A 27,397-nucleotide genomic window follows, 5' to 3' on the forward strand; every position below is an offset into this window, starting at 1 on the left:
TATTTTTGTGACCGGAAAACACTATAGCCAGTGTATAGCCTCATGAAAAAACACTACTTTCTGACTTGGAGGTTTCTGTTCCTCCTGGGAGCTTTGCCATTTACCTACTTCCCAGAGTGTACTGTAAGCCACCTTACTTTCAACAAGCAAGCTCTCTGCAAACAAACAAACAAAAAAACCCCAAAAAACAAAAAAAACTGTCAATAGTAGAGTTGCCAACTTGGTCTTCCAGAGATCAGCGCCATGGTTTGGGACAACAAATACATCATCAAGACACTGATGTTACTTGGTCTGTTCTCAGGCAGTAGCAGAAAGTCTTTATAGAAAGCTGTTCTCATGTTACTGCGTGGTCACAAGCTTTACAATCATACCGATGATCCGCGATCCACGGGGGCACATGCATAAATCCATGCTGGGATTCTTGATTTTATCCTGCAGCAGCTGGTCTAGTTCACAGCGCAGCTCTTTCACCAGCTCAGCCACCTAACGTGCATGGCAAAACACAGAGGCGAGCGTAAGGCTCGTGAAATGCATCTGCAGTCTAAACACAAGCACAGCTCTGCAGCATTCCCAGGATTATCCTTCCTTTTCCTTACCTGGTGAGAGGCAGCCACAAACCGTATCCACCCATCATCAAGAGAAATGACAAATTCTCCCTTCTGCAGCTGCATGTGAACCTGCCCGCCTCCAAGCAGGACCAGCGGGTACACCGACACCATACTGCAGTCTCGAATGAACACGCGGCTGGTCTTGATTTTCTCGTGATACACCAGGTAGGGGCTCTCGAAGTGCCTAGTCTGGAACACGTACACAACGGCCTCGTTAAAGCGCCACATCTCTTCCTACCTGCTCAGGCGAAGGGCCGGCCTGCCTCTTCCTCACAGGCCTCCCCGCCTCTTCTACGGCTGCAAAGGACAGCAAATGCGCCTAAAATGCACCTGCCTGACCGACAGGCTCTCTCTGATGCACAAGAGCTGCCAATAACTTTGCCGGTTATCCCCTTGCTCCTTCCTGCTTTGCAGTGAGCATGTGAGACATCGGCTAATTCATCAGTGTTGCCTCAAGGCCCCCATTTCATGCTGAGGACATTTTCATGTGCGCCTTTGTTATGCTCTTTCAAAGCAAGAGTGACGAACAATTCATAACCCAAATACGTGGTTAATGACTAAAAAAACCCACTTTTTTAAAGCAAGTAATTTATATCCTGGAAAAGCAATGAATCATCAAATATGGAGAGAGACTTCATGAGACAAGTATTACTATATATCATGGCAGAGAGAGAGGAGCTCTAAGAATTAGCTATTAAGCTGGAAAGGAAATTAATTTCAGAGTTTGAGGATTCATGAAGAAACAAACCAGAGTATGTCCCTGACTTATTTACCAATAAATACTATTTCAGCTGAAGAGACAAAGCCTGGGCAGGGGCAGTGGGGAGGTGTCATCTACATGTTTGCAGGTACTAGGCACGTGCATGCAATCTCAGTCAATGCTGAGGAAAAGCCAGGGGAGCACTGCAACTGCAACATCTTTGTGTGCAGCTTTGCAGATGCAGCTTAAGAAAATAGGAACTGGGGGAGTTACTGCACCTGCTAATTCCACTCCAGAGGCTGGATGGAGTTCAACTGTGTGCCCGAGAGGACACTCCAACTCAGGAACGCACCATTATTTACAACTCTAACAGGAGACTGTTCAATCATGAAGATTTTTTTTTAAACATCAATAGGGACCCTCACCGTAATCTCAACTGCTCAAGCAAAGGTGATTTCTTCTATTAAAAAAAAAAAAAGAGCATGCTTTGCAGAAAAAAAGATTCCTGACCTGATAATTCACAGATGAAGGGTGAATGTGAACATAACCATCATTTTTGGTGACAAACTTCAGCTCTTCTGCTTTTGGTTGCATTTTGACTGCTCCTGTACTGGTCTTCTGGTATTTGCCCTCTGGCTTTTTCACCTGTATGGTAAGATAAAAAGTTATAAAAATCTGAAGTATCAGAAAACCTTTTTAACTTATGTTTTAATTTTATCAAAACCAGAAATTCTCAAGTAGTAACGTGTCAGATCACTAGAGACAGATACTACAGTCTGGGTGCTGTCTAACCCTGACTGTTGATTTGTAACCTCGGCTTTCTAAAAAGCTGTAATTAAAGTAGCTTCTTAAGAACATTTGCTGCTGGCTTCTGCGTGACGCCAAAATCAGCCTGTAGGAACAGTAGCAGTCTCAAGCAATACAGATGGGAGCTCAGCTGCCTGGCTGTAACATGATAAGCAGCAAGCTTTGGCAACCTAAGCCAGGCTCAAGGCTGCCACAGTCAGCCCAGACTGAAAGCAGGCCATGTAGATGTGCTAGACAGCAGAAGGAAAAATGAAAAGGCATTCTTTTACCTGGACAACATTGGGATACAGTGCAGCACACAGCATAGCTGAGATCAGCTTGATGTTCTCTGCATTCGAATTTGCCTGTGAAATTAATGCATGCGTTGTTAGGTATTCTACAGGTAAGACTATAAAGGTACAGCCCTGCTTCTGGAACGACTGAATTCCTGAAACCGGTTTACTTTTATAGCTGCACTGCTGCACTTATAGGGGTGGCCCAGTTACTGCTCCTAAGGTCTCAGGCTAGACCCGCGCTGTGCTCCCCCCACTATCAATGGCGCAAATTGGCCGCCAACGATCTTGATGCAGTTAGTGCCAAACCTAATTGTTCCCTAATGCCTGGCTACAAAGTGGCTTGCCCCTGACAGAAAGCAAGCCCAAGTTGTCCCAATGCACAGTGAGACCCTACAACTACCAAATCCTTGTCACCTCATCACGTAGCCCTAGATCTGTGGCTCCAGAGGTATTGCTTTCTGAAGATTGTCCGCAATGCTGAAGTATTTCACTGCCTGCTCTGTAACGTAATTCTGTCCCTGAAATAAGGTTGGCACTAATCCCAACATTCAGGCCAGGTCATGAGCCAGACCCGCTCCTTTCCACCACTTGCTCACTTCTAACGTGTCGTCTGCAGTGTTTCACTGTCTCAAAGGAGCAGGTTTCAGCTCACTTCCACATCTGGGCCTGTTCTTCCTGGGCACGTAAGGCCTCATGCAATCAAGGCTAGTACCAGCACGTACGATGTACAGGGAGGACGAACAGAGCAGGTAGGAGGTGACGGTTGCCACTGTGAGAGTACAAAGCCAGGCTGTGGCAAGAAGCCCACCCAGTCTAGAGCCCACCTGGCACCCAGGCCAAATAAAAAACTGCAACATCATTTTGGAGCACTGAAATGCTGTGAATTACCTCTTCTCCTGTGGCATCCAACACGCCATCGCCTCCTTGGGACCACTTCTTCTCAATGTCCCTGGCTCTTAATCCCTCCTTCACAAAGCCAATGTCAGAAAGCAGTTCTGTGAATTGCCGTTTCAGACTGGCAATTTCCTACAAACAGACAAAGGGCCGTGATGGGTGCCGGACAGAGCGAGGGGAGCCTTCACCAGTTGCTTATTTTCATCACTAGGACTCTGCCAGTGCCTCAGTCCCTGTGCAAGGCCACAAAAACGGACTTACCTGAAGAACTCTTCCTGACAGAAAGTTCTCCCTGCAGTAGTTGTAGCTTGCCTGAGAGCCCTCTTTGATACTTAAACGCCATCCCTAATTGGGAGGATGGGAGGAAACCTTTAATAAAATATTTCAGCTTGAATTTCAAGCACATCACAAACCTCTGAGAGAGGCTACTGAATTTCAGCTCACCTTATAGGCCTGGAGAAGAGCCAGGTAGTCGCTGTTTCCTACTGCAAACTCCAACTTCTTTTTGTTTGCTTCTTCCCTTTTATCCCATGGTGACACCTAGATAGGCAGTAACAGATTAAGCGTGTTCTTCCCCTCACAACTTAGACAAGCCATTGCAAGAGCTGCATGGCACGTAATTTTTGGTATTTTCACAGCAGCTCACAGGTCAGAATGCAAGTTTTCTCCATGGGTAACAAAATAGGAGACATTCAAAAATGCCTAGTCAACAGCAGAGCACCTAAGCCCATTGCCCTATCTAACCACAAGAGATCCCAAGGTAAATTTGTGATTGACCAGCTCACAGAAAATATTTCATTTTGGGCAGACCTCTCTGCAGCTGCAGAATGCCAAGATCCGTGAAAAACACCATCTGACAAATCTTAGCAAGTTAGTGGAGATGAAGCTCAAATGAGAATGCCTATAATATAGAAGAGCACAGCAAGCCTAAAATCCACTTGGGTTTGAGAGGTAGAGAAGGCAATAGTAACTCGGGACATTCAAAAAGCTGAATATAAGTTATTCTGTATCAACATATAGAAACTTATAGCGCTTGAAGTCAAAATGCTGTAGAAAATGCCCAGTAAGCCTATGGAAAACAACATGCAATTAAATAACTAGAACAATCTATTTCCAATTCTTTCACAACTATCCTCAATGCAAACTATTTGCACTACTAACGATAGCAACCAAAACTTCAAGAAAGTCTGACTTTTCATGCAAGTTTGTGCATTAACGACAGTAAGAGCACCTGTAAGTACAGCAGCTGGTTCAAAAGACCAAAGTGAAAGTGAAAACACAAACTGAGATCCAAATGGAACTCTGCACTGACAGCTCAGACATGTCAACTTCATCATTATCACTGTTTCATAATTATTTCTAACTGTTTCTTATATTACCATTCATTTTCAATTTTTACACCAAATTTCGCCAAAATAGACTGGCTGTACTTCTTAGTTCAAATTAAAACTAATATCTACTCTGTTTCTACTGTTCACTCATAATATAAATAACATTCTTGTCGCTGCTGCATGGTTTTGGTCTTCTGCTTATAACTGGACTTTTTTAATGAGCACAGCATTAACATATAAACAATGTAGGCTAAAGAAGAGAATTACAATACTCAAGTGTAGTATGCTGCAAGTTACAACAGCATTTTGCTGCTGCATGAAAACACCGCTTTCAAAGCAGGATACACAGTTAAGAATACTTACAAAAGGTGACTTAAAGGCCAGGCTGGCTGCTATAGTTAGTGCAGGATCCAGGCAGCGGAAGATGGTGCCAAACAGCATTAGCTTGCCAATCCTGACATCAACAGGCAGAGAAGCCAAGTGATATCCCAGAGGGGTGAGCTTTTCATCTGGAGTTAACGCTCCCAAGTCTTGTAGCCGCAGCTTTGATGCTCGCAAAGACTCAGTTCTAGGGGGCTCAATTAGTCGTGATAAGACAGAGTGAAGACTCTGTGCAGAAAACATCTCCAGAATCTTAATTCTTAAGGAGGGAAAAAAAATTTAAAAATAAAAAAGAAAGAAAGAAAGAAAAAAAGCAGCTTAGTTCTATACACAGGACAAAAAAAGCAAGCTTTTTATAAAGACAAACCAAAAAACCAACAGAAAACATGCTTCAAGAACATGCTCCCTAGAAGAGCACCTGTAACGCAAATTTCAAGTCAGGAAGCGATGTGAAATAATAGCTGGGGGGCAGCGTACCTCATCCAGCCTCACAGAGTCCATAAGAACAGATTCCTATTTAGCACATGGGTTTAAAATAAAGTTTTTACTGTAAAAAAATAATTTGTGTTGTTTTGTTTCCTTTTTGTACAAAGAGGTGTACAGTGTGCAGCAGGGATGGGGGGGGGCTCTTCATTTAGTCTTTGCATGATCGTGGTGCTTGATCCAGGTTGTGGCTTTACTGCGGTATGCTGCACAGAAACACCGCAGGAGAGTTTACAGCGTGAAGGGACAAACATCTACCATAGGTCTGGAGTACAGGAATGCAACTGTCTTCTCTGGTGATGAGAGATCTGAGAGACATATCTTTTTCCCCAGATCAGATGAGAGCTAAGGAATGTGAAGGAGGACAAGGAGAATTGGTGGAGGGTATGATTAGGGGGGGCTCTGGATGCAGAGGCAATGTGATAGTAAGATCAAAGAGCTTTAGATGTCCAGAGCAAGTTTCTTGGTTTCACGATGTGTGAGAAAACACTGAGGAAACTAAACACCTTCATAATGACATTCCAGGCAACACAAGAACAGCAGCTCACCTTAGACAAAGCTGCTCCAAGGGCACTCTTTGTATTTCTGGTAACTGCTGTTTTATAAGCTGATGGTTATAGTGATGGCTACTGAAAAGATGAAAGCAGACGCCTGAGGCTACACGGCCTGCTCGCCCTTTCCTTTGCAGAGCGTTGGCCTTGGACACAAATGTGTCTTCCAGACTTTCCATTCCTTTGCTTGGGTCGTATCTACAGGAGAGCAAGAAACAGGCTTATATTCACGAGTGCAGAGTGAACAGGCTGGAGGTCAAGCAGGCAGCTGCTGCCAACTTCTGTATGGACACAGTTCCCACCCCTGCAGCTGGATCTGAGTCTGAATCTAGACTGGCTTCCTCCACCTTGCAGCAGCTTTCTGCAGATCAAGTTCCTTCAAGTTTTTCCCAGCTCTTTGGAAAGCTAAAGTATGCAGCTTAAGGCATGGAGCAGTTTCCCAGATCACAAAGCCCTGAGGAATGAATACCAGTACCTTTTCTCTTTCATTTTTCCAGAATCAATCACATAGACCACATCATCAATGGTGACAGATGTTTCTGCAATGTTTGTAGAGATGATGATTTTGATAACTCCTGCAGGAGGCCTGAGGAACACAGACTGCTGCTCTTCACTGGACAGTGAAGAATGAAGCGGATAAACAACACACCTGGAAGGACAATATGACAGCATGCTCAGTGCATCTCCAGCCTTTTCCATCTTGGGAACAATCTGCCTGCACACACTTTTGCCTCACTAGTACTAGACACTGCCCACAGCCATTCATAGCAATACAAAGCCAGTAAACCTCTCTGCTATATCACCTTTAAGACACAGAATCACAGAATCATTTAGGTTGGCAAAGACCTTGAAGATCATCAAGTCCAACCGTTAACCTATCACTGCCAAGTCCACCACTAAACCACGTCCCTAAGCACCACATCTACCCATCTTTTAAACACCTCCAGGGATGGGGACTCAGCCACTTCCCTGGGCAGCCTGTGCCAGTGCCTGACTGCCCTTGCAGTGAAGAAATTTTTCCTACTATCCAATCTAACCCTCCCCTGGCGCAACTTGAGGCCGTTTCCTCTCGTCCTATTGCTTGTTACTGGGGAGAAGAGACCGACCCCCACCTCGCTACAGCCTCCTTTCAGGTAGTTGTAGAGAGCAATAAGGTCTCCCCTGAGCCTCCTTTTCTCCAGACTAAACAACCCCAGCTCCCTCAGCTGCTCCTCACAAGACTTGTGCTCCAGACCCTTCACCAGCTTCGTTGCCCTCCTCTGGACATGCGCCAGCACCTCGATGTCCTTCTTGTAGTGAGGGGCCCAAAACTGAACACAGCACTCGAGGTGCAGCCTCACCAGTGCCGAGTACAAAGGGACAATCACCTCCCTGGTCCTGCTGGCCACACTATTTCTGATACATGTTCTAAGGGAAGGTGGAGAAGTTTACAGAAGGGACAGGTCTCAGAATAGAGTTGAGCAAAAATTCTGCCTCTTTTGAAGAGTCTAGAATCTGCCATTTATAATGCCAGACTGGAAGAAATCACTCCAGCTAACCTTGCCATGGGCATCTGTGTAAGAACTGTTTAGTCAAGGAGATCCAATTACATCTCCATGTAACAATCTAAGGCCGAATGCAACCACAACTGAACGTGTCTCAGCAAACATTCTGAAACAGAACAAGGGCCGAGGTGAAGTTTTCAGCAGTCCACTGATCAGGTAGAGCACAAAATGGAGAACACTCATCACTAGGATCTCTGAGAACTTCAACAACTAACCTTCCTGAGGAGAAAAAACAAAAAGACCAAGCCAACAAGACAGTAGAAAAGGAATTACCCTGACTGCAGTCAAGACCTTCATATCACAAGCTGTTTCACACATTTAGTAACCTTTATTTGACCCGGGATAAAAGCAGGCTTTGTGCAGGAAGCTACTCTTTATTTATGGGTAAAGACTGATTTGGAGCTTTTCTGCCTTACCTCTTGCTGTGCCTGTTATTAAAAAGAGCATTAGACTGGAGCTGCTCATAAAGCATCTTGATTTCTGCTAGACCAGGCAAAAATATCAACACAGCACCTATATACGTAGATTTAAAAAAAAAAAAATTAAAAAAATCACTCAACAGAAAGGACAGCATGGTATTTTATCAATGTGCAGAAGGCCCAAGTCAAAACTCCAGCTCTGTTTTGCAATTATTGTACAAAAAACGCACAGGCTGCAACGGTCCCTCACCAAAGACTTTCCAAAAAAGACAATTCTCTCACCTTCGCCATCCCATGTAGATCAGGGGCTTTGTTACTCAGCTAGAACTTTATTTTTTAAAAAATAGTCAGTAACTACAGAAACTTCTTCATGCAAAACATTAGCTTTGGGCTGTCTATAAGCACAGAGCCTCCATGAATCTACTTTTGTTTATCTCTCAAGGACAATGAAATTACCTGGGGGGTATGAATGTCTGCCAGCAACTATCCACTCCAACAAGGCTTCAATTAGTTCCAGATTAACTTTGTCCAAGTCCATGACAGACATTGTTTTCAACACTGTCTTGTTAACCCCTGGGGAGAAAGAAATAAAACACATAGTAAGTCCATCTCTTGTAAAAAACATCTGCTGGATACATTGAACCAGCCTGGCTGCACAACCAACCACACCTTGGTTTAAACAGCATCTGGCTTAGACCAGACAGAGGTAGCTCAGTAAGTGACTCAATGTGTCACATTCCCCCTTCCATGCTCTTCCCTTCCTTTCTCATGCATTACTGGGGCTCACGCCTGCTGCATGCACAGCCTAGACCAGGATTCATCTACTAGCAGAACGATATACACACATACTAATGGTAAGAGGAGCTGAGAGCCTTCATAAGACCACTTACCCAGGACTACCTTCTCAAGCTCTCCCTTCCAGTGTTTCTTACACCAACTCAAAAAGACACTCAGATTCTGTTATTCTTCTGAAATGGGAACTGTCTAGCAGGAATCTGAAGCAATGGCTCTCAATACCACTGTGGACCTCACCATAAGGGTGCACAGGGAGGAACTCTTCAGGACTCAGCACAAGGAGGATTTTGATGATGACAGAGTGGGAAGTTCATGGAAAGGTCTGCCTCTCTTATTAAGCCATTCACAGAGTGACTTAATTTCTCAAGGAAGGCTTGTCATGCTGAAGTGACCTCCTTGAAGTGGGCAGATACATGCTGTGTTTTAAGTAAAGCTGCTCCAGCAAGAACAGATACAGAGAAGAAAGTGGCATTAAGAAGGCATCTGAAAAGGGATGGGAACAGATAGTAGCTGAAAACTGTCCATTTTCAAATGCTACGAACTGTTTTCAGCCAAGATGTTTGTTCTAGTTTAAGAGAACAATGGGTTATCTTTTTTTTTTTTTTTTAAGCTGGCAGGAGGTTTCTGATCTCATTTAGAAGTAGTGACCTCTTAACTTCACAAGTACAAAACTCTCAATTATATACATGCATTCAACATACAATATTACATGCTAACATACCATGTTGGCTGGCAAATGTCATATGCCAATTTCTTAGATTTAAGAAGGAGCTCACCTTTATATCGTGTAAGGAGCTGCTTCAGAGTTAATTTTTGGTCTGGGTCTGAATCTCTGACAACTGTGTCAGTGCTTTCCAGAATGCCAGCACGTCTCAGGTCCTCCTCTACTTCTTCAAATGCAGTTCTTTTGTGTCTTTCATTCTGTTTGTTTTCTTGCTTTGTCTTGCGCCTGTAGGGACTACTGTCCTCTAAAACATACCTGACCAGCAGAAGAACATTTAGTGGCATGGAAAGAAGCCTAACAGTCTCCTTCTAATAATTAGCTACAGAGATAGAGTATCAAAAGTATTTTTATATAAATCTGAGAGGAACTTTGTATAAGTGGGTTGCAAAGCCATAGACAGTCAAGGTGTCCTTCCATACTGGGATGTTAGTCTTTTAAAAGCTGTGATGTGAAAGACTGGGACTGCAAACTTGATCTTGACAGCTAAGTGGACAGCTCAGAGCAACAATCCACAAGTAATTTACAATAGCTGATCAATTTACTGTCTGGAATATCTGAGCTGCTGTGACTCTCCAGTAACTACAAATGGCAACAGGAACCTGGTACCTGAGCCGCAAGGTAGGGCTTACAAAACCAAACTGTTCAGCACCCTGCATTTTTCACCTTCAGTGCTGAAATCTACCTTCAAATTTCTTTTGCTTGCCAAAGTCTAGCCACTATTGAAACAAGTAAAGCACAAGCACTAACAAACTCTTCATGGCAAAGCTCACCTTTTCTTGAGTACTTATGTGGTATATAATGTAGACAGGCTTGTTTTGGCATGAGATCCTAGACCCCGCTGCAGTATAAGAAGTATGGTTTAAAGTCAGTGCTTTAGAAGAACTCTAAGACTGCAGGTGATGGGGGAGATTTGAGAGGATTTAATTTTTAAGTCTAGGCACAGAACTACTGCAGTCTCAAGGTCAATAGTGCAACCTCAAGGGCCAAATACATCCGAGAATGTTTGGCAATTTCATACCTTGTCATTGCAATCACATCTTCCAGAAAAAACTGATCCACAGGAAACGTTCGACCTAAAAGGAAACATGAGAATAAATCTACATGCCACACAACGTGCAGAAAAGAGGAAAAAGACAGAAGCTGGTTATCATTTCACACAGGTTATTATGTCATACACTGGCTTCACAGCTCTCACCTATACCGCACTCTTCAACACAATTTCTGTCTAGGACAAACAGTGGATGTTTTCCAAGCATGGTTTGGTAATGTGCACTTACAGAGTCAGAGAAGGGCTGACAGACTTATGGGAACATATCCATGAGGCCAACGTGTTTCTGTCATGCTCCATGTAGTAACTTAGCAATTTAAAAGGCACATTTGGCTAAATGTGTACACATCCAGCTGGATCCTCTCACTGCTTCTTTTTCACAAGGACAGAGAAGAGTCTTCAGCTGTGGTGAAACTAGCTCAGGGAACCATGTCATGCATGTCATGTCATTTTTGTCTTTTGGGGAAGGAAATTCTGCTGGTATAGAGACAGCACAAAACCAGGCTCCATTTCCAGGTCTTCTCTCTCCTAAATCTCATTGGTCTTTCCTTCTAAGCCCTTGGAATCATAGTTCTTGTATAAATCCTCATCTTGCCACTTTACAAATTAGCCCCTTGCACTTGTATTGAGGAACACTTCGCAAGCAGAAATACCGAAAACAAACCCCTAAAACAATGAATGTGACAAGATAATAAAAATGAATAGTTTTCACCTGGTATGTTAATAATTGGACAGGAGTGAAAGTATTGAGAAAAAAGCTCTGCATTCAAGGTGGCACTCATTAGTATAATGCGTAGGTCTGGCCTCTGAACCATTATATCCTTCAAAACGAGCAGCAAGAAGTCACTGAAGAAAACAAACAAAAAGACACCTGAATTTCTTCAGTGTTAACTTTCAGAGTCTCTTTTTTTCTCCCCATTCTGTCCACCTTCCTGGTGTTTTCAATAGCACAGCAATACCATCACAGAAGCATGAGCTTATCAGAATGGCTGGAGGCTAATAATGCAGTAAATTAATGGAAGGCAAACTGCTTACTTTTTGGTTGTCACTTACTAGAGTGTCAGGATTACTTGGCGAATTCATTTAAGCAATAAAAAGCTCTAGCTACCTTATAAACTAATTACATTAATGACAACACAAGAACATTAGATAACAAATTAACTCAAAGTAGCAGATGAGTCCCTTTTTGCTCCTCTTCCTCACTGGAAGAGTTATTCAAACTTACCCACTCTTCCCTGCTCACTGTATTCTTCCCTACATATTTATAGCTTTTGTGACATGCCTACAAGACTGGCTTGAAGTGATTTTAGATGAGGAGGAAGAAGAATCCTTGAGAGATACAAGCCCTTTTATGAGGCTAAAACATAATCTGAGCTGTAGAATAACAGGTCACAGTCAAAGCCTCCTGGAAATCCACTGCATTGCAGTGTTTCACAAGGAAAACATCAAAGAAAAGGATCCTCGCCCCTTAGTTTACAGAGATACTGACAGACATTATCTTTTGCCTGGCATCAGCAGGTAAGTGGGGTAAAACTGCAGGAGACTGGAGCAGGATAGGATGAGACTGTCTAGAACTAGTAAAATCTATAGACTGGAAGAAAACATGAGCACTTGTCCCTTGCAGGTGCTCTGCTGAAGCCTGCATCAGGAGAAATAATTCCCAAAAGGGCATATGAAGAATTAGGGTATTTGGTAAATGCCGAAACAAGGGAAAAATAAGAACCAGACAACTGTGGTTAAAAAGTTAGTTAACCCTCCAGCCCCATTCACAACCTCTTTTCAACACCACTGCAATGTGATGGCAAATTGGAGGCACAGAAATTTAAGAGAGACATGCTTTCTTTGCAAGCTGCTGCAACACGATTTCCTACTGCTCAAAGACAAAAACCTAAACCCAGACTCCTTCCACCATCCCACGTGACCGCCACAGGATTAACAAGTCTGACTTCAGTTACTTGCACCTGAGTCACCTTTATCCTTCTGACTATGTTTCTTCATTTTGCTTATGGGATAAGAGATTATTTACCTTTCTTCTGTTCTTTCGTGAACTTCATCAACAATAACATGTGTGATTCCCTGCAAAGTCAGATCTCCTTCCAGCCTTCTCAAGAGCACACCAGTAGTGCAGTACAAGAGTCTGGTAGCTGAGGACTTGAACAGTAAGACAAAGCATTCAGTTGACTTTGTGCAACTTAACATAGTGCAAAGAGAATAGGTGTTGCTGTAAAGCATTTGGTTTCAGCTGAGTGCCAGGTTTGACAGAAAGGGAACAAGCAATCCCTGCTGGAGACAGGCTGAATGTTTTTTCTTTCTTGATTAAAACTTAAGAGCATCTGCTTCTTACCAACGGGCACTGCTAACTATAAGGAGTAAACAAAAAATCCAAACTGTTTTTCCTGTGGAAGTTGCTTTCTGATAAACAACTCAGATCTCTGTCCCTAGAAAGATTTAGTGAATCTCTTTTTTTAACATAGTTCTTGGAAAAAGCCATCAGCTGCAACATAGACAAAATTTCACTTCCAAGACAGCAGTTTGAATTCAACCCCCGCCTCTGGCTGACTGAAGCTGCTCCCTTCAGTCTCCACTTGGGAGACAAATGGAAATGGAGACAAGTGGAAATGAAGTCAGTACCCTTCCAGAGGAGAGAAGTATAACTCATACTCTCAGACCCCTTCACCCATCTCAACAGAAAGTAAAACAATACAAGACATAGTACTGCACTCTCATTCTGTGGACTGTGCAACTTGAGATGAAATAAAATACAGAATATATTTCATAATATAAAATAAAATATAGGTGATACAGACTTACTTATCTCACTATATGGCAGATATAGGGCAGAGATTCTGTATGCTAGAGAAGCACTAAGCACATTTTAATAGAACTAAATGAAAACCAACAAGCAAAGCATATATACCTTTACACTTTCTAGACGGATCTGATATCCAACAGTGAGTCCAATCCTTTCTGTTCTTTCTTTAGCTACACGTTCAGCCACAGAAATGGCAGAGATCCTGCGAGGTTGAGTGCAGATGATGTTTGCAACTCTACTTGGAGATCCTTGCAATGAAGCATCCAAAATAAACTGAGGAATCTGAGTGGTTTTCCCACATCTGCATGACAAAATCAGGAATTAAAAAAAAAAAAAAAAAACAAAAAACAAAACATAAACCCAACATCTTCCATCCATGTAAATTAAGATAACTGCATTCCACTTGAAATTTGCTTTGTTTCATTAGTGTCATCCTTCACATGAAGTTCACCTAGGACTGCTGTCAGTGGTCACAGATAGATCATGTCCCTAATCTTTTCAGAACATGGATACACATTTCACATTTTTCTGTGTATACTTTGATACATAAAGTCTGTATGTGCAATCACACTCTTACCCTGTCATGCCGCTCACAACAAGAACTTGGTGGCTCTTCAGCAAATCAAGAATAGTTTCTCTCTCCTGCCATGCAGGGAGCTTCTGTCTTTCATACAACATGGACTGGAAGTGCCTAGAAGACTGATGCACAAAAACAGACAGCATGGCAGTAAGAACACTGCTGGAATGCAACAGAACTATTTGAAACAGCAGCCTGTGGCTTAAGTATTTATTTCGTCTAAAGTAAGCATGAAAACATATTATGTTCTGTACATTATACCTTTTTCAGCCGAAATTGCGTGCAGATTTTAACATTTTCGTTATACAGAGACTTTGCCTGCACATCATACTTTTTGGAAAGCTTTTTCTTGAGGTTCACGTAACTCTCATTCTCCACAACAACTTGTTCAGGCTCCTGCTCCTCCTCCTCTTCTGCCACCTCCTCTTCTTCCTGAGGCTCTGATACTGCTGAGGCTTGAGACAGAGAATGTACAGTTAGGTATTCTTGTTACTAAGGAACAGGACCTCATCAGCACTGCAGAAAAGAGACACGTTCCAGGAGCATTCTCAACAAAGAACCTTGTTTGACTGGAGCTGAGGGCCTGCAGGACTGTTTTTGACGTGCATTTAGTCCTACACTACCAGCAAACCTCCCCTCACCCCATCAAACCAACCACAATTTCTCCAGCTCCAACCCACTTGTCAGTACCCCTGCACCAGCTGTGCTCTGCAACACCGTGGTCTGGTGGCCACATGATGAACCAGACTGGTATGGCGTTTGCCTTCCTGAACGTTTTTGATGTGTCTCAGCTCCCCTCTCCAATTCACCACACGACCACTGCTATGGAGCACAAGACTGTGATGGCAGCACCAGCTTAAATTACTTAAAACTACACTGTAACATTAAGTATTAAGCCACCGCTAAGTACTTTTAAACCAAGGCTGAAACTGGACCAGGCACTTTGGTGCCTACTGCCTATCAATTGAAGTGGGATTTGCTCAAACAGTAAGCCAGCCCTTGAAAGTTTTAAGGCTACATTTATCTAAACAAGGTATTTTATAACAGAAGGAAGATTTTATAACAGAAGGAAGATTATTTGGAATCTCTGATTTAAATTTCTGGAACAAAGCTGTCTTTCTGTGGGGCTGTTAAAAAAACAGAATAATTTGTTTTACTGTAACAAAAAAAATAGGCTGTCACTATTTAGGTGCTCTAAAACATGATGCAGTTGGTCTTGAAAACTCTCTTGAAGAAGTTTGCCTTAGATAAAACAAGTTTTGAAATTGAGAGCTTGAAGGTCATCTACGCCACAGAGTTGCTGTCACCCTGCCATAAGTGACACAGTCCCAACTCTCCCCATGTGAAATCAATCTAGTTGCACTTGCATGTAAAAAAAAGGATGATTCCTTGAACAACATTCTAGAACCGCTTGCAACAGTTACTTAGCCTTAAATCCACCTTTACAAAATTAATTTTGAGGAGGTGCTGGTAATATTAATTAAAAAAAAAGATGTTTCTGAATTGATGAGTAGCAGATGCACCAAAACTTGCAAACAACCTTCCCCATAACCTCCCAAGCACACTTCTCTGGTCAATTTTAGTGAGCTCACACCACATCTCTCAATGGCTTTTTATTGATTGTGTGGGAATAGGCATTGTTCACTCTGCCAACCCAAGCTCATTAGCTCTGTGGTCCTTTAACTCAGTTCTTGCCAGCAGAAAACCTCTCTGCTGCAGCTTTATAATGGAAGGGACTTCCTGAGGCACAGACAGATTATGGGTCTGGCTCACCACATGACCTTAATCTCCAAAACCAGCTTTGGAACAGATGCCTGAAATGGCTCTTTGCCTTCTCTTTTTCTTTTCTCTTTTTTTTTTTTTTTTTAATCTTTTTGACTGTTCTTAGCCCAGAAACCGTAGAGGGAAATTTGGTGTACCTTCAGACATTCGATTTGAACCAGATGTACTCTCTGTCTGTAGCTTTACCGAAGGTGTTGCCAGCTGGGACATAGGAGGAACACTAAACTTGTGGTGAGTATTTTTAAGTAACTCGCTTATTTCAGATTCATCTTCTAAGCAAGTCACTAAGGTGTACACCACTGGTTCATTAGACTCTGCAGCTACCAAGGCCTTTCCAAAGAGGAATTCAGCAATGTGTAAACGACAAGCAAGAGGTAGATTGTCATCGGTGGAATAAAATGCCATAAGAGGTGCCTGGAGCGGATACTTGTTTTCTTCAGGAAATCTTACTTCAAGTTCATATACAGGACCATCACTGTTAGGTCGGAGATGAGCATCATCTACAGAGTTCCTGGCTGCTTTTAGTGGGTGGTTTGGAGGAAATTCATGTCCAAATCTGCATTTTGAACCAAACCTGCAGCCTCCTTGGAGATAAAATTTACATATTTCCTTTGAAGTCTGCTTTGCTGTGTCCCTAGTACAACTACCCTTTTGTTTAGATTTGCTGAGTCTGTCTGCTAGGTACTCCAATTCCAAACTAAAAGTCCAAACACGGTTTTGAATTCTTTCTACAAATTTGTCTCCATAGATTGACCGGAGGGCAAAAGCCTCTTCTTGTCTCTGTTCTAAACATTCTTCTTGACTGGCTTCAGCAGCCGTTGCAGAAACCTGCATCTTCTCTCCATATCTTTCGGTAAAGCACTGCAATAGCAAATACTCCAATGATGCCCCAATATTACCATTGCAGGATCTCAATACTCTCCTACAACGCTCACTGTCAAAACCATACCTGCAACAAAACAGAGACAACATGGCAATGAGTGATAGAGACTTTTATGAAGCAAAATAACCACAGATCTGCTTGATTTGGCTTACAGTAAGGAAGCATGTATGGCATGAGATACTATTACTACTTTTGGGGGAAAAAAACCCACACCAAAATATTTATGCTATTTTAAATGACAGCGGCAGGCAGTAATTCAGTGTCTGTGAATGCTAGTCTGTTGTTTATAAGGTGACAAATCAGTTCATGTGGCAACTATCTCACACCTCAGAATGTAACACATAAGATCTACAGGATTAGATTTCGCAGTTGAACTACCTGCAGTAAACTCTTCAGAAAAAGCTGAGTCCTTCACATATAAAACACTCTCAAACAAAGCAAAAATAGTTAATAAATGCTCATATCTGAGCAAAATGGATGAAGAACACTTACAAGGTTTTTAAACATTAGCTACCTGGAAGAAACATACATATAACAGCAATGCTCCCTGAGCTTTCCCAATATCCATTTCATTGTCTTGGAGAAAGAACTGAAAACTTCACCGAAAAAAGGTTGGAGTGATTTATTTTCTTAAAACCATTATTTTAAATTCATCTAGTTGAGGATTAAATTTGTAGGAGATACAAACTCGTCCATTCTGCACACAAAACTTCCCTGGAGTGAAGAGGAAGTCCAAGCACTGAGGGCTTACAGTATAGAGACTAATGATTTGATTTACCTTCTCAGGATACATATTATTCACTGAAAAGCATCACCTGGAGAGTTTGTTCACAGCAAACGAAGACACTTCACTTTCCACAATTCTGTGCTCAGCTGGCTCAGCAGACGACCTTGGTATTATATCAGAAACTTCCTGATCTGTTGACCAGCACTGTTCATCATCAAGGTAATCAGGTTCGTCATCATCTTCACCAGAACCAGCTACTCTGATAAAAAGAGTTATCAAATTAAAATGAAACAAAATTATACCATTGAGTAGTCACAAAACTCTGTCTCTGCAGTTTTAAATCCTCCATTTAAATGGAGGATTCTGCTACCCCTTTCCCAGAGTTAACAGCGTAGAAGAACAAAGCAGACTCAAAACCACAGGATTTGAGATCAACTTAAAAGTTATGGGGAAAGAGAATATTGTTTTCGTTTCTAATAGTGTGCCTGTTAAAGCATGGTCATCTAGAAGAGCTAGAAGTAGTGCCTCCGTTTAAACTAACTCTGATTCAGGAGCCAGCTCCTGCCCTTGAAGCTCTTGAAGAAGTTCTTTCACTCTTCTCTGATTCTCCGATGTCATGTGTATGGTCTGCAGAGGCATTCTTGCTTCAGGTCTCTGTTTCGTTTGCCCTCCTCTTCTGGCAGGGGCATTTGATCTAAAAATTAAAACAGAACATAACAATGACTTCTTTGCCTGGCTCAGATGATCTTGACTGAATTGGGATGTTAGGACCCAACCCTGTAATTCAAAACAGGAAAACAAAAAAAAGACAAGTCCATCACCTACGGATTATTCAGTTGGGTTCATTCTTACGTGACCAGGATGTGTGTGTCTATATCTGTGTGCACACACACATGCATATATGTATTTTATCCTATGTCAAATCCAAAGTGATTTAATAAACACTTTGCTAGGTAAAGCTGTTCTCAGACTACAGTACAACGACGTATTTCTAAGCTAGATTGGTCAGAATACATTCAGCATACTAAATTCACTCTAAATTGCTTATTTTCCATGGCCCAGCTTCTGCTTTGTAATACACAAAAATGAATATCCTGTGTTTATTAGTGTTTTCTGATCAAAGACGTTCTGAAATTGCTTTATGACCAAAGAAGAAATTCAGAGGTTCTAATCTTTTAAAAAAAAAAAAAAAACAAAACTTTCCTAGCTATAAAATGTTAAAAAATGTTAATCAAAAAAGACATGTAAAAACTGCTTCATACTGAAACAGCTTCATCACCCCTTCACTCTTCTGTGTATTTGAAGATGTCTAAAAACCAGCCCCAAAGTATCCCAAACATCTCTATGCCAAACCCCTCCAAATTAACAGAAAGATTGGGATTCCAGCCTTGGATCCTCGAAGAGACAAAAATCATCTCCATCGTCCCAGATTTTGGTCGAACATTTCCTATTTCCACCAAGTTTAGACTTGTTTGAATGGCCACTGCTGCCGCCTCCTCCTCTTCCTCCTCCTCTTCCACTGCCTCCTCTCCCTCTTCCTCCTCCTCTGTTGGGCTTTCCTCTTTTCCTCCCTGCTGAACTCATGTTCTCTTGCTGAGGAAGAGAAAAAAAAAAAATAGCCCTCAGTTATAAAGATGATTTAGCACGTTTCAAATGTCCAGGCACACATTACGTTATTTGTTTTTCCACGTGACAAGAGAAGATACCCTCTCAAACTGCAGTTAATTATCTCTATGTTTGTGTATTTGTATGCACCTGAAGCAAAGCACATTCTTCCAGAACGCTGTTAAACAAGTTCTGTGGTTTTAGGAAATAAAAGTAATATTCCTCACAGCTGTTCAATCAAAAACTGCAGGATCTCTGGCAAAAGGATGAGCCTACCAGCAGTGCTGCCTAGCCTGGGAGCTCCAGTTCTGCCACTCTGATGGAATTTTCTTGGATACGGGAACTCAAAGGACAAACCTTCAGGGGAACTTTCACAGCAGAAAGCAGCCTGTGCCCTGCCAGTTTTCAACTCGGGAGCTTGCAGGGCTGAGAGTAAAAGGTCAAAGGGGAGCTGAAGCCAAAGACACAGTTTGTTTCCACATTAACCTGCTCCTGACCGATTCCCTTCTGCAAGGAGCTGCCCAGATGGCTGAGCGCTCTGTGGAGCCTGGGCAGGGGAGTGACTAGGGACCTGTCTTGGAAAACAGAAGCCCTCCTCTCCTTCTCACAGCTCTGACTCAAGCAGCCCGTTAGCATTAAGCAGTTGTCAGTGACAGAATGGCCCAGCATCCTGCTCCTGCAAAGGAAAAGCTATCGCGGGGACAGGGGAGCAGCTGTGGACAGGCTGGCAGGAGCTCGCTACCTCGATCTTTGCACTGGTACCCCAGAGCCAGGACAAGAACTGATGTGGCCACGCATGGGTACCAGCCCGAACGAGGGCTTGGAGAGCAGCAACAGTTTGGGGCTTGGGAAGAAGCAAACCTCTCTTTTTGTGGCAGTTCTCCCCACTGGAGCTCCGCCAGGACTGGACAGGATTTAACAGACAAAGCTGACCCCACTCGGAGCAGCCGGGCGTGAGGGGGGGTGAGGGCGGCAGCCGGCCCCAGACGCCCGCAGCCGGCCCCGAGGACGCTGCGCACGGGGTCCCTCCCCGCCTCCCCCCGCCGCACGCAGCCCCGGCACAGAACAGCTCCGCTCCCCGGGGCCGCGGGCTCCCCTGCCGCCTCCCCAGCACACCTCCTGGGGCGGCCGGTCACCAGCGCCCCACGCCCGGCCATCCCCAGACCTCCTCTCCGGGCCCTGCCCCTCCCTCACCGCAGGCTCCCCGTCCCCTCCTCCCGCCCGTGCTCCCGGGACCCCATCCCCCGCCCACCCCCTCCCCTCAGCCTCCTTCACGGCCCCCCCTTCCCCGCTCTCCCCGGCGCCATCACGCCCTCCCGGGGACTCTCCCGCCGCCCTCCACACCCCCGGGCCGCCCCTGCCTCCCCCGCACCGCACCGCTCCGCTCCGCTCCGCTCCGCGCCGGCCCGCCGCGGCGCCCCCTCACCCGGAAGCGCCCGCCTTCCCCTTCCGGGCCGCCGGTCTCCCTAGCAACGGCGGACACTTCCTCCTGGCAACCGTGGGCGGCAGCGCTGTCTCCCCGCGCCCCTCACACGGTGCCCCGCCGAGAGGACCGAGCGCCTCCCGATGAAGAATCGCCCCCTCAAGCAGCACACTGATAATTACGTGCCGTTTCAAGCTGCTGTGTATTTGAATATATATTTGTGTACATATATTCGAATTTCAGCCAGCAGTTGCAACAGTGACACTGGTTCTTTCTCAACAGATGCTGCAGTTTTTAAAGTGTCTTTCGTATTCCCAAATAACGACAACTATGGTAAGAAAAATCTTGGTAGGTGCTAATTCCTTTTGCAAAACTGAGTGTATGGGATTAAAACGGAGGAAACCCGTACCAGTCTCAGGGCGAGGGTTACGTTAAAGTGAGAAGTGACCCCGAAGCTGCGCGGCGGAGGTGGGGAGGCCCCGCCGCAGATCCCCGGCCCCCTGCGCACGCAGCGTCACCCATGACGGCTGCCCTGGATCACATCCATCGAGTCTTGAATATCTCCACGGACAGACTCCACAAGCCCTCCGGGCAACCTGTGCCAGGTTGGAGTTTAAAGCAAAAAATTATATCAGCAAAAATGGGCTATTACCCAAGTAACACGCTGCTTTGGCTGTGTAAGAACACCTCCCAGACACACAGAAGCTGCTGTGGGGGTGTTTCCTCAGGGTCCTCCTGCAGAGAGCCACAGCCACCCCCCTGATGGTCCATTGGGGTCTGCTCTGCCCCACAGCAGCTCCCCACCGCCCCCACAGTGGGGCTCAGTGGTGGTGGAAGAACGGGTAACAGGACTGCTGCTGGCTCGCACTCTGTGCGTGGCACCCAAAGGTGCCTGCTCCAGCGGGGCTCGCGTGCTCCAAGGGCCCATCTCAGGGAGCAGCATGTCCACAGGAGATGGAGAGTCAGCTCTGGGAGAAACAGCTCTGTGCAACAGAAGAAATGCATGGCACGATCTCATAGGTTTTTGCCTCTCAGATGCTCTCTGTCTTGAAGAGAAAATACCTGTTTTCCACCACTCTCATTTTCTAAAGGGGGAGTGCAAAAGGACACCTGAGGGTGTGCTTGAGAGGAGTGGTTATGGAGTCCACACCGGTGCCAACAGAACTATGTACGTCAGCAGCTGGAAAAATGACAAGGTAATTTTAAGTATTCCTTCATTTTAAACTTCCTGTGGATTTGGAATGGAGTATGTCTCACTATATCCACCCTTAAAAAGACACAGAAAGGAAAGTCATAACCCGAGAAGGATCAGACCAGCGCTGCAGGCTCTTCTTTGACCTGGGAATCTTGTCAACAGCCCAGTCTGAAGATTTGAGACACTTGGGGTCCTTGGATGTCCTTCTGCCTCCTGAGGCTCCTGCAAACACACTGGTCCTTGCTGGAGGCAGGCCCTGGTGAAACACCTGGGCAGTGTGGCACCGGTGCTGCCCAGCGCAGCCCAGCCACCATGAAAGCCCTGCATGAATGGGCTGTGCCACAGGGATGGGCACGGCCCTCCTGCACGTGTATCCCACACCACACACGCATCCCACAGTGAACCAGGGGAGCTCTGGCCATCGACACATACACCATTGTTTGGCTGCCCTTGGCTACTGAGTTCCCCAGGACTGAATTAGTAAGTATAGAAAAATCGCTTATTTTGTTGATGCTGGAGGGGAGACAGTCCTTGAAACAAGACAAATAAGGAATTTGCAATTAGGAAGCAGCATCTTGTGGCTTTATTAGATCTGGTCTGGCCTTTTTTTCAGTCTCTTACAAAAATATTGGTGCAATGATAAGAATTAAAATTATGGCACAGAAGTGCTTTACAGCACAGATTTAAATCCCCAGGCCTGGCTTAGTGGCCTAGGCTGAACAAATTAAAGACTTGCTCTGCCTTGATCCACAGAAATAAATTCCAGAAAATTTCTCAGGCTGTCAGGGTAGATGAGTTATTTGCAGGGCTGGGGAGAGCAGTTCCGTGCTGCATAGATTGTTAAGATCCTCTGAGACTACCAGCAGAGGAGGGGTTTATTGGACACTGTGGCTGGCCAAACACTTCTAAGCTCTTACCTGAAATCCTTGTAGAAGCAGAAACCTGTCTAAATCTGAAAGAACAGTCACTTTCCTCTCCATTATCATAGCTGAATATGATGGCAGACTCAAAGGCAGCAATGTGAAAGGACTTCGTAATGAAAGGAAGTAATACTGTAAGCATAAACATTAATGATTTTCTTTATCCTGCATTTCTCATTAAATGAAGATGAATGGTACTGGAAGGCTAGAACATCCTTCTGGGACAGTTTATGAAGGTGAGTTCAAAGACAACATGTCTCATGGGGCTGGAACCGACACATTTCCAAATGGAGCAAAGAACATTGAACCATTCACTGAAAACAAGTATGCTTGAAGGGGAAGAGTCGTGTAGTCTTTTCTATTAGTTTTGATTTCATAAACTGTAAAATCCAAATAAAATTCATCCAGCATGAGAGTAGGTTTCTTTTGCTACCAGTGGAACTTGCACTGGGTATCTGAGATTGCTGATCCCAGTGGTATCCTTTTCGCGAGATCAGTCAACAGTCTGTGATTCATTCCCAGTCGGAAGTTTTCAAGATGGTTATTCCACCCACCCGCTTTTTCTTACCAAGTCTCTGGGCTTAGGCAGAGTTCAGAGAAAATGAACAGTTCAGACCCCTTTCAGAGCTGTTGTTTCAAGCTGTCTGCCTACAGATGCATGCAGAAATACAGCGCTGATTTGCGCTGATAGTTTGCAAAGTTTGTGTTGACTTATTTTTTGAGGTACACATTTCAGAGAGATGGGAAAACGTGGAGGTTTATTTTCATCACTCAGAATAAAATATTTTAGTGCCACTCATATAAACATCAGCCAAGTTAATTTCTTTTGAATAAGGGTGTGTGTTTTGAATTGCTAAGATACCACCTTTTTCTAAAACAAGAACTTGATATCCACTTCATAATCCACAAAGCAGATTTAATAAGAAAATTAACCTTAAAAAATTACATGAGAACATTCATGTTTATTCTCCTTAAATGACTTCCCTGTCAAATTTGCTAGGTCTGATTTAGGTTTAATTTTTCTTTAAGTACCTCCCCAGTCCGGTATCTGAAATAAATCTAAAATATATGTTTGTTAATATGTGGTCTTTCATCAGAAAAAAAGCTCTGCCTTGCCCTGCTGACCAAAAATAATAGCAACAATAGTACTCGAACGATGACCAATTCTGTTCTTAAATGATCAGACACCAAATGAAATATGTGTTACAGAGTGTACCTGGATATAAAATGGGAATCTGTATGACAAACTCAAACATTCGGGGAAAAATTAAAGACATTTATTTCAATGCTTTAGAATAGATTGAGTTAAGTTACACCTCTGTTACAGTGGCATGTTAAAAGCTCCTACAGAGCTTCTGTCTTTTGCTGTCATATGAAAGGACAGACGTGAATTCTGCATGAAGTCTAAACCTGTGAGTACTCATCATTTCAGTGAGGGCATTCAGCAGTAGATCACGTGTGTAGCTTTACAGGCATTTTCTCTCAACAATCTTAGGGTGATGCCTGTACTCTCTCGTGAAAATATAGTCCATCACAAAGGGGCCAGCGCAGTGCCTGTCACTAGTAGCTGATCTGTAGAGAAAACCAGCTGGTTCTGATTTGAACTTGTGATTTCAACTAACTAAAATGCAAAGATCCAATCTTTGCCAGCCACTGCCGTTTTCACCAGGGAATTAAGACTTCTCCTTTTTGACACTGGTTTGTGACTGTTAATACACGCCACTCCCTGACAGCCCAATGCCGGCTATTTTGCCAAGTTTCAGGATTGCCAGCTTCCACCTACTCACACGAGATAGGTGTCAGTTCACCAAATCACTGCGGCTTTCATGAGAGAACATAAATAGGCAGCACCATAGCAACTTGCTGTCACTGCTAGGTGGCTTCATTTTGTAAGGGAAACGAATCTCCAGTAATTGCTTTTAAAAGTTATTTTCCCCTCATTTGCAAGGGATGCTGATGCATAGACATTTCTTTTTTATAGCAGTTTTCAAGTATAATGAAGAGCTTGATCACAGCTTTCAAAAATCAGCAGAAATACGTGGCTTATGAGGACTGAATTCATATGGCAGTTACTTTTTTTTCCCGCAGGAGGCTGTAAATCCTTGCACTTTGTCATAACAGCATGTAGCAGGATGGGGAAAGGGCAGGAGAGGATGGGTTTTTACAGGAAGAAGATCACACAGCAACTGGCTGCATACACTTACACATCTTTAAGATGTCCCTAATGAAAGTCAGGCTAAACTTCATAGGACAATGCCTGGTAACTTCAAATCATGACTGGGACTATGAAGTTTTTCCTGTAGAGGCTACATGCTGGGAGGATGTTAGTATAAGTATAGTTTTGAAAAGAAAGAAATATGTTCCTTGGCTGTCTAACCTGTGTGCTTTGTAGGTCAAAATTTTTGCAGGCTTTTTTTTACTTTTTACAAAACTTTTACATGCGGGAGAAAGTTAAGGCACTTACACTACACTGGGAAGGTTCCGATTCCTGGCAATTTGTCTATCTGGGTAGTGCACACATCACCGTGCTGCCACAAACTGATTGCGTTCTTAACAGGCTGGATTTATGTCATTACAGGATGGAAGGTGAAGGAGATGTTATAGATGAAAATGGAGCGGAGTGGCACATTTCATGTCTCGGCAGCAGTGGGACTGAAGCAGAAGTTGAAAACGTAGCTATTTGGCACAGGTTAAAGGCAGCTCTCTGGTTGCATTCTGGGTTCAACATCTGTGACCAGTTTTCAACAGGCATTGATTTCTTCATGTATTTATTAAAAATAACCCCTGCGGATGCATGTTAAAATTGAGTTATTTTTCTTTTCAGACTGATCACCTGAAGTCTCCTAAGTGAAAACCTTGAAGAAATGAAGTTGGATAGGGTGAATTTATAAGTGGAGCCGTGGATGACTAGAATTCTTTTATTTTAACTTGCCCTAGGAATATCTTTCTCCGTGAGTTTCGAAAAAACCTGTCATCAACAAATGAAGCCTAATTTATGCTTAACTTTTGTAACTTTCCCCAGAAAACAAACCTTGCCACCCACAGAAGCTTTCGCGAACACAGTGCTCCTATGATCACGTTTACCCTAAGCCAGGTGTTGCATACTGGGGTCAGGGCAGAGAGCAAGTGCAGCTGTAACGTGGTAGTTACTTCCTCACAGGTCAAGGCCATAAACCCCAGGCCCGGTACCAGGCTGCTCAAGGACAGCCCTCCGCCATGCACCAAACTGCTCTTCTCCAGGAAGGAAAGTAGACGGGAGAGCGCACAGGGGAGACGGATCGTTGCCACTGTCCTATCGGGAAGTCTAATGCAATGAAAAATCTATTATTTCTATTTTTGTTGGCATTTGGTCATTAAAGGTCTCTGCACTATGAATCTAAATACTTGGCTTTACAAAGCAGAAAAACTGCTTTCTAGTTTAAAAAAAAAACAACATAACATACCAGTGCTGTCAGGAAAAAATGTGTGTTCAGTCTTTGCTTGCCAGATATTTAATGGAGTTTTAGTAAATACCTGTCCTTGCCTCCATTTGCAGACACAATGTACAAATGCTGTTCTTCAGATGTGCCTTCAAGTACTCAGTTTTGCTAGGATTCGTAAAAATCTTGGGCCCTGTGGTTTCTTAGCAAAATGAACAGCACATTATCAGCAGACTGAAACATACTGGGCCATCTGAAACAAAGCAGCTCATGGATCATTTGGCAATGTAATACCTTTCAGCCCTTTTTCTTAAAGTTGCTTGTAGGAAAATCTCTATTTGAAATGTTTAGTTCGTAGATTCCTGTAGCTAAATGTTTTTCTTTATTAATTAAAAAAAAAAATCTTTCCTAGCTTGAGCTGTTTGTTGAATTCACAGGTATCTCTGACCCACCAAAAATGTACTTTCCAGCAAACTCCTTCAGAATTATTTCATTTTGTTCAATTTTGTTGTTTTTTCCTCCTATGTAGCCAGCTAAATAGCCAGCTCCAAGAAGAAATACAGCATCTTCTGTCCCTAGTCCTTGACTTCAGAGGTAGCAGCATCTCACACAGAGCTTCTGTTAATCTACGAGCCTGTCCTTTCAGCTCCTTTACTGCGACTCCACATCACCACATTTATCTGTGCTGCACAGCAATTATACTGTGTGGTTTTACATTTCAGGTTTTCTGCCTGAAGGGTATCTATCTTTGTCGCAGATCTTTGTCTTGCAGGTTTCAGAAATTAGTCTGCCTTTTGTTACTGTTCCTCCTCCTTTATGTCTCCCTGCTCTTACGCTTCAGAGTAACTCACTGGAGTGGCTCAAACCTTTTCCTGACACCCCTGGCCTTGGGCTACCTGCATTCTCCCCACGCTTTCTCGATGCCCTTTGGAGCAAAAAGCCCTGCAGGACCTTAGTGAAGAAATGGAGCAGGCGTGGAGGGCTGCTGCCTCCCACTCTCCTACCTCCCTCCAAGCCCTTATTTATTTTTACTCAAAGGAAATTTTTCATGATCTAACAAGCAACAGAAAACACGCAAATGCTGGTGGTGGCTGCTCCCCTGCCCTGGCTAGTTTGGCAACCTTGCTCTTGGGCCCAGAATGAAGGAAGGGGAGCCCTCTTGGCCCTGGCATCCCTTGTGAGGCCACGCACAGCAGGAGACTGAGGGTGTCAAGGAAGGGGAGCCCTCTTGGCCCTGGCATCCCTCGTGAGGCCACGCACGGCAGGAGACTGAGGGTGTCAGAGAAAGCGGGGAGGAGCTGGTCCCGTCTTCCTGTCCCCAGCTGCAGGCTGCCTCGCTCGGGTGCCGCAGGAGGTACTTAAGAGCCTCCGAGCTCGGCGAAGTAGCAGAGACCACATCAGCAGCCGGCTCTGACCACACGGCCCCCTCTGCCCGTCACTTCACAAGGCTTCTCGCCCTCCCTTCGCAGCAGCGTGCAATTCTAATTAAAAAGG

At 44.0% G+C, this 27,397-nt stretch overlaps 2 protein-coding genes across 3 annotated transcripts; one reads left to right on the top strand and one right to left on the bottom strand.

Annotated features, from left to right (window-relative positions):
- Positions 1 to 331: 331 nt before the first annotated feature.
- Positions 332 to 18,925, bottom strand: DHX57 (DExH-box helicase 57; the record flags this gene model as incomplete). 2 transcript variants are annotated; one of them, XM_082307640.1, is made up of 23 exons in its annotated part: positions 332 to 483; positions 597 to 797; positions 1,819 to 1,953; positions 2,385 to 2,459; positions 3,279 to 3,416; positions 3,546 to 3,629; positions 3,729 to 3,824; positions 4,979 to 5,255; positions 6,028 to 6,228; positions 6,506 to 6,679; positions 7,991 to 8,087; positions 8,450 to 8,566; positions 9,565 to 9,767; positions 10,531 to 10,585; positions 11,273 to 11,406; positions 12,587 to 12,711; positions 13,478 to 13,673; positions 13,950 to 14,071; positions 14,211 to 14,404; positions 15,869 to 16,680; positions 17,430 to 17,600; positions 17,883 to 18,035; positions 18,729 to 18,925. In XM_082307640.1, 23 exons carry the CDS (start codon positions 18,923 to 18,925, stop codon positions 340 to 342), a joined length of 4,101 nt encoding a protein of 1,366 aa, XP_082163766.1. In that variant the 3' UTR covers positions 332 to 339. The 2 variants fall into 2 exon arrangements, 1 of the variants encoding a protein (XP_082163766.1); XR_014227752.1 differs by lacking the exons at positions 332 to 483; positions 597 to 797; positions 1,819 to 1,953 and having other exon boundaries at positions 2,434 to 2,459; positions 2,805 to 3,416.
- Positions 18,926 to 20,889: 1,964 nt separating this feature from the next.
- Positions 20,890 to 25,335, top strand: MORN2 (MORN repeat containing 2; the record flags this gene model as incomplete). The annotated part of the gene is made up of 5 exons (XM_082307329.1): positions 20,890 to 20,974; positions 21,423 to 21,565; positions 22,672 to 22,808; positions 25,063 to 25,156; positions 25,309 to 25,335. 5 exons carry the CDS (start codon positions 20,890 to 20,892, stop codon positions 25,333 to 25,335), a joined length of 486 nt encoding a protein of 161 aa, XP_082163455.1.
- Between the last annotated feature and the right edge of the window lie 2,062 nt (positions 25,336 to 27,397).

The sequence above is a fragment of the Platalea leucorodia genome (genome assembly GCF_965183815.1).
Source record: "Platalea leucorodia genome assembly, chromosome: 3".
Lineage (NCBI taxonomy): Eukaryota > Metazoa > Chordata > Aves > Pelecaniformes > Threskiornithidae > Platalea > Platalea leucorodia.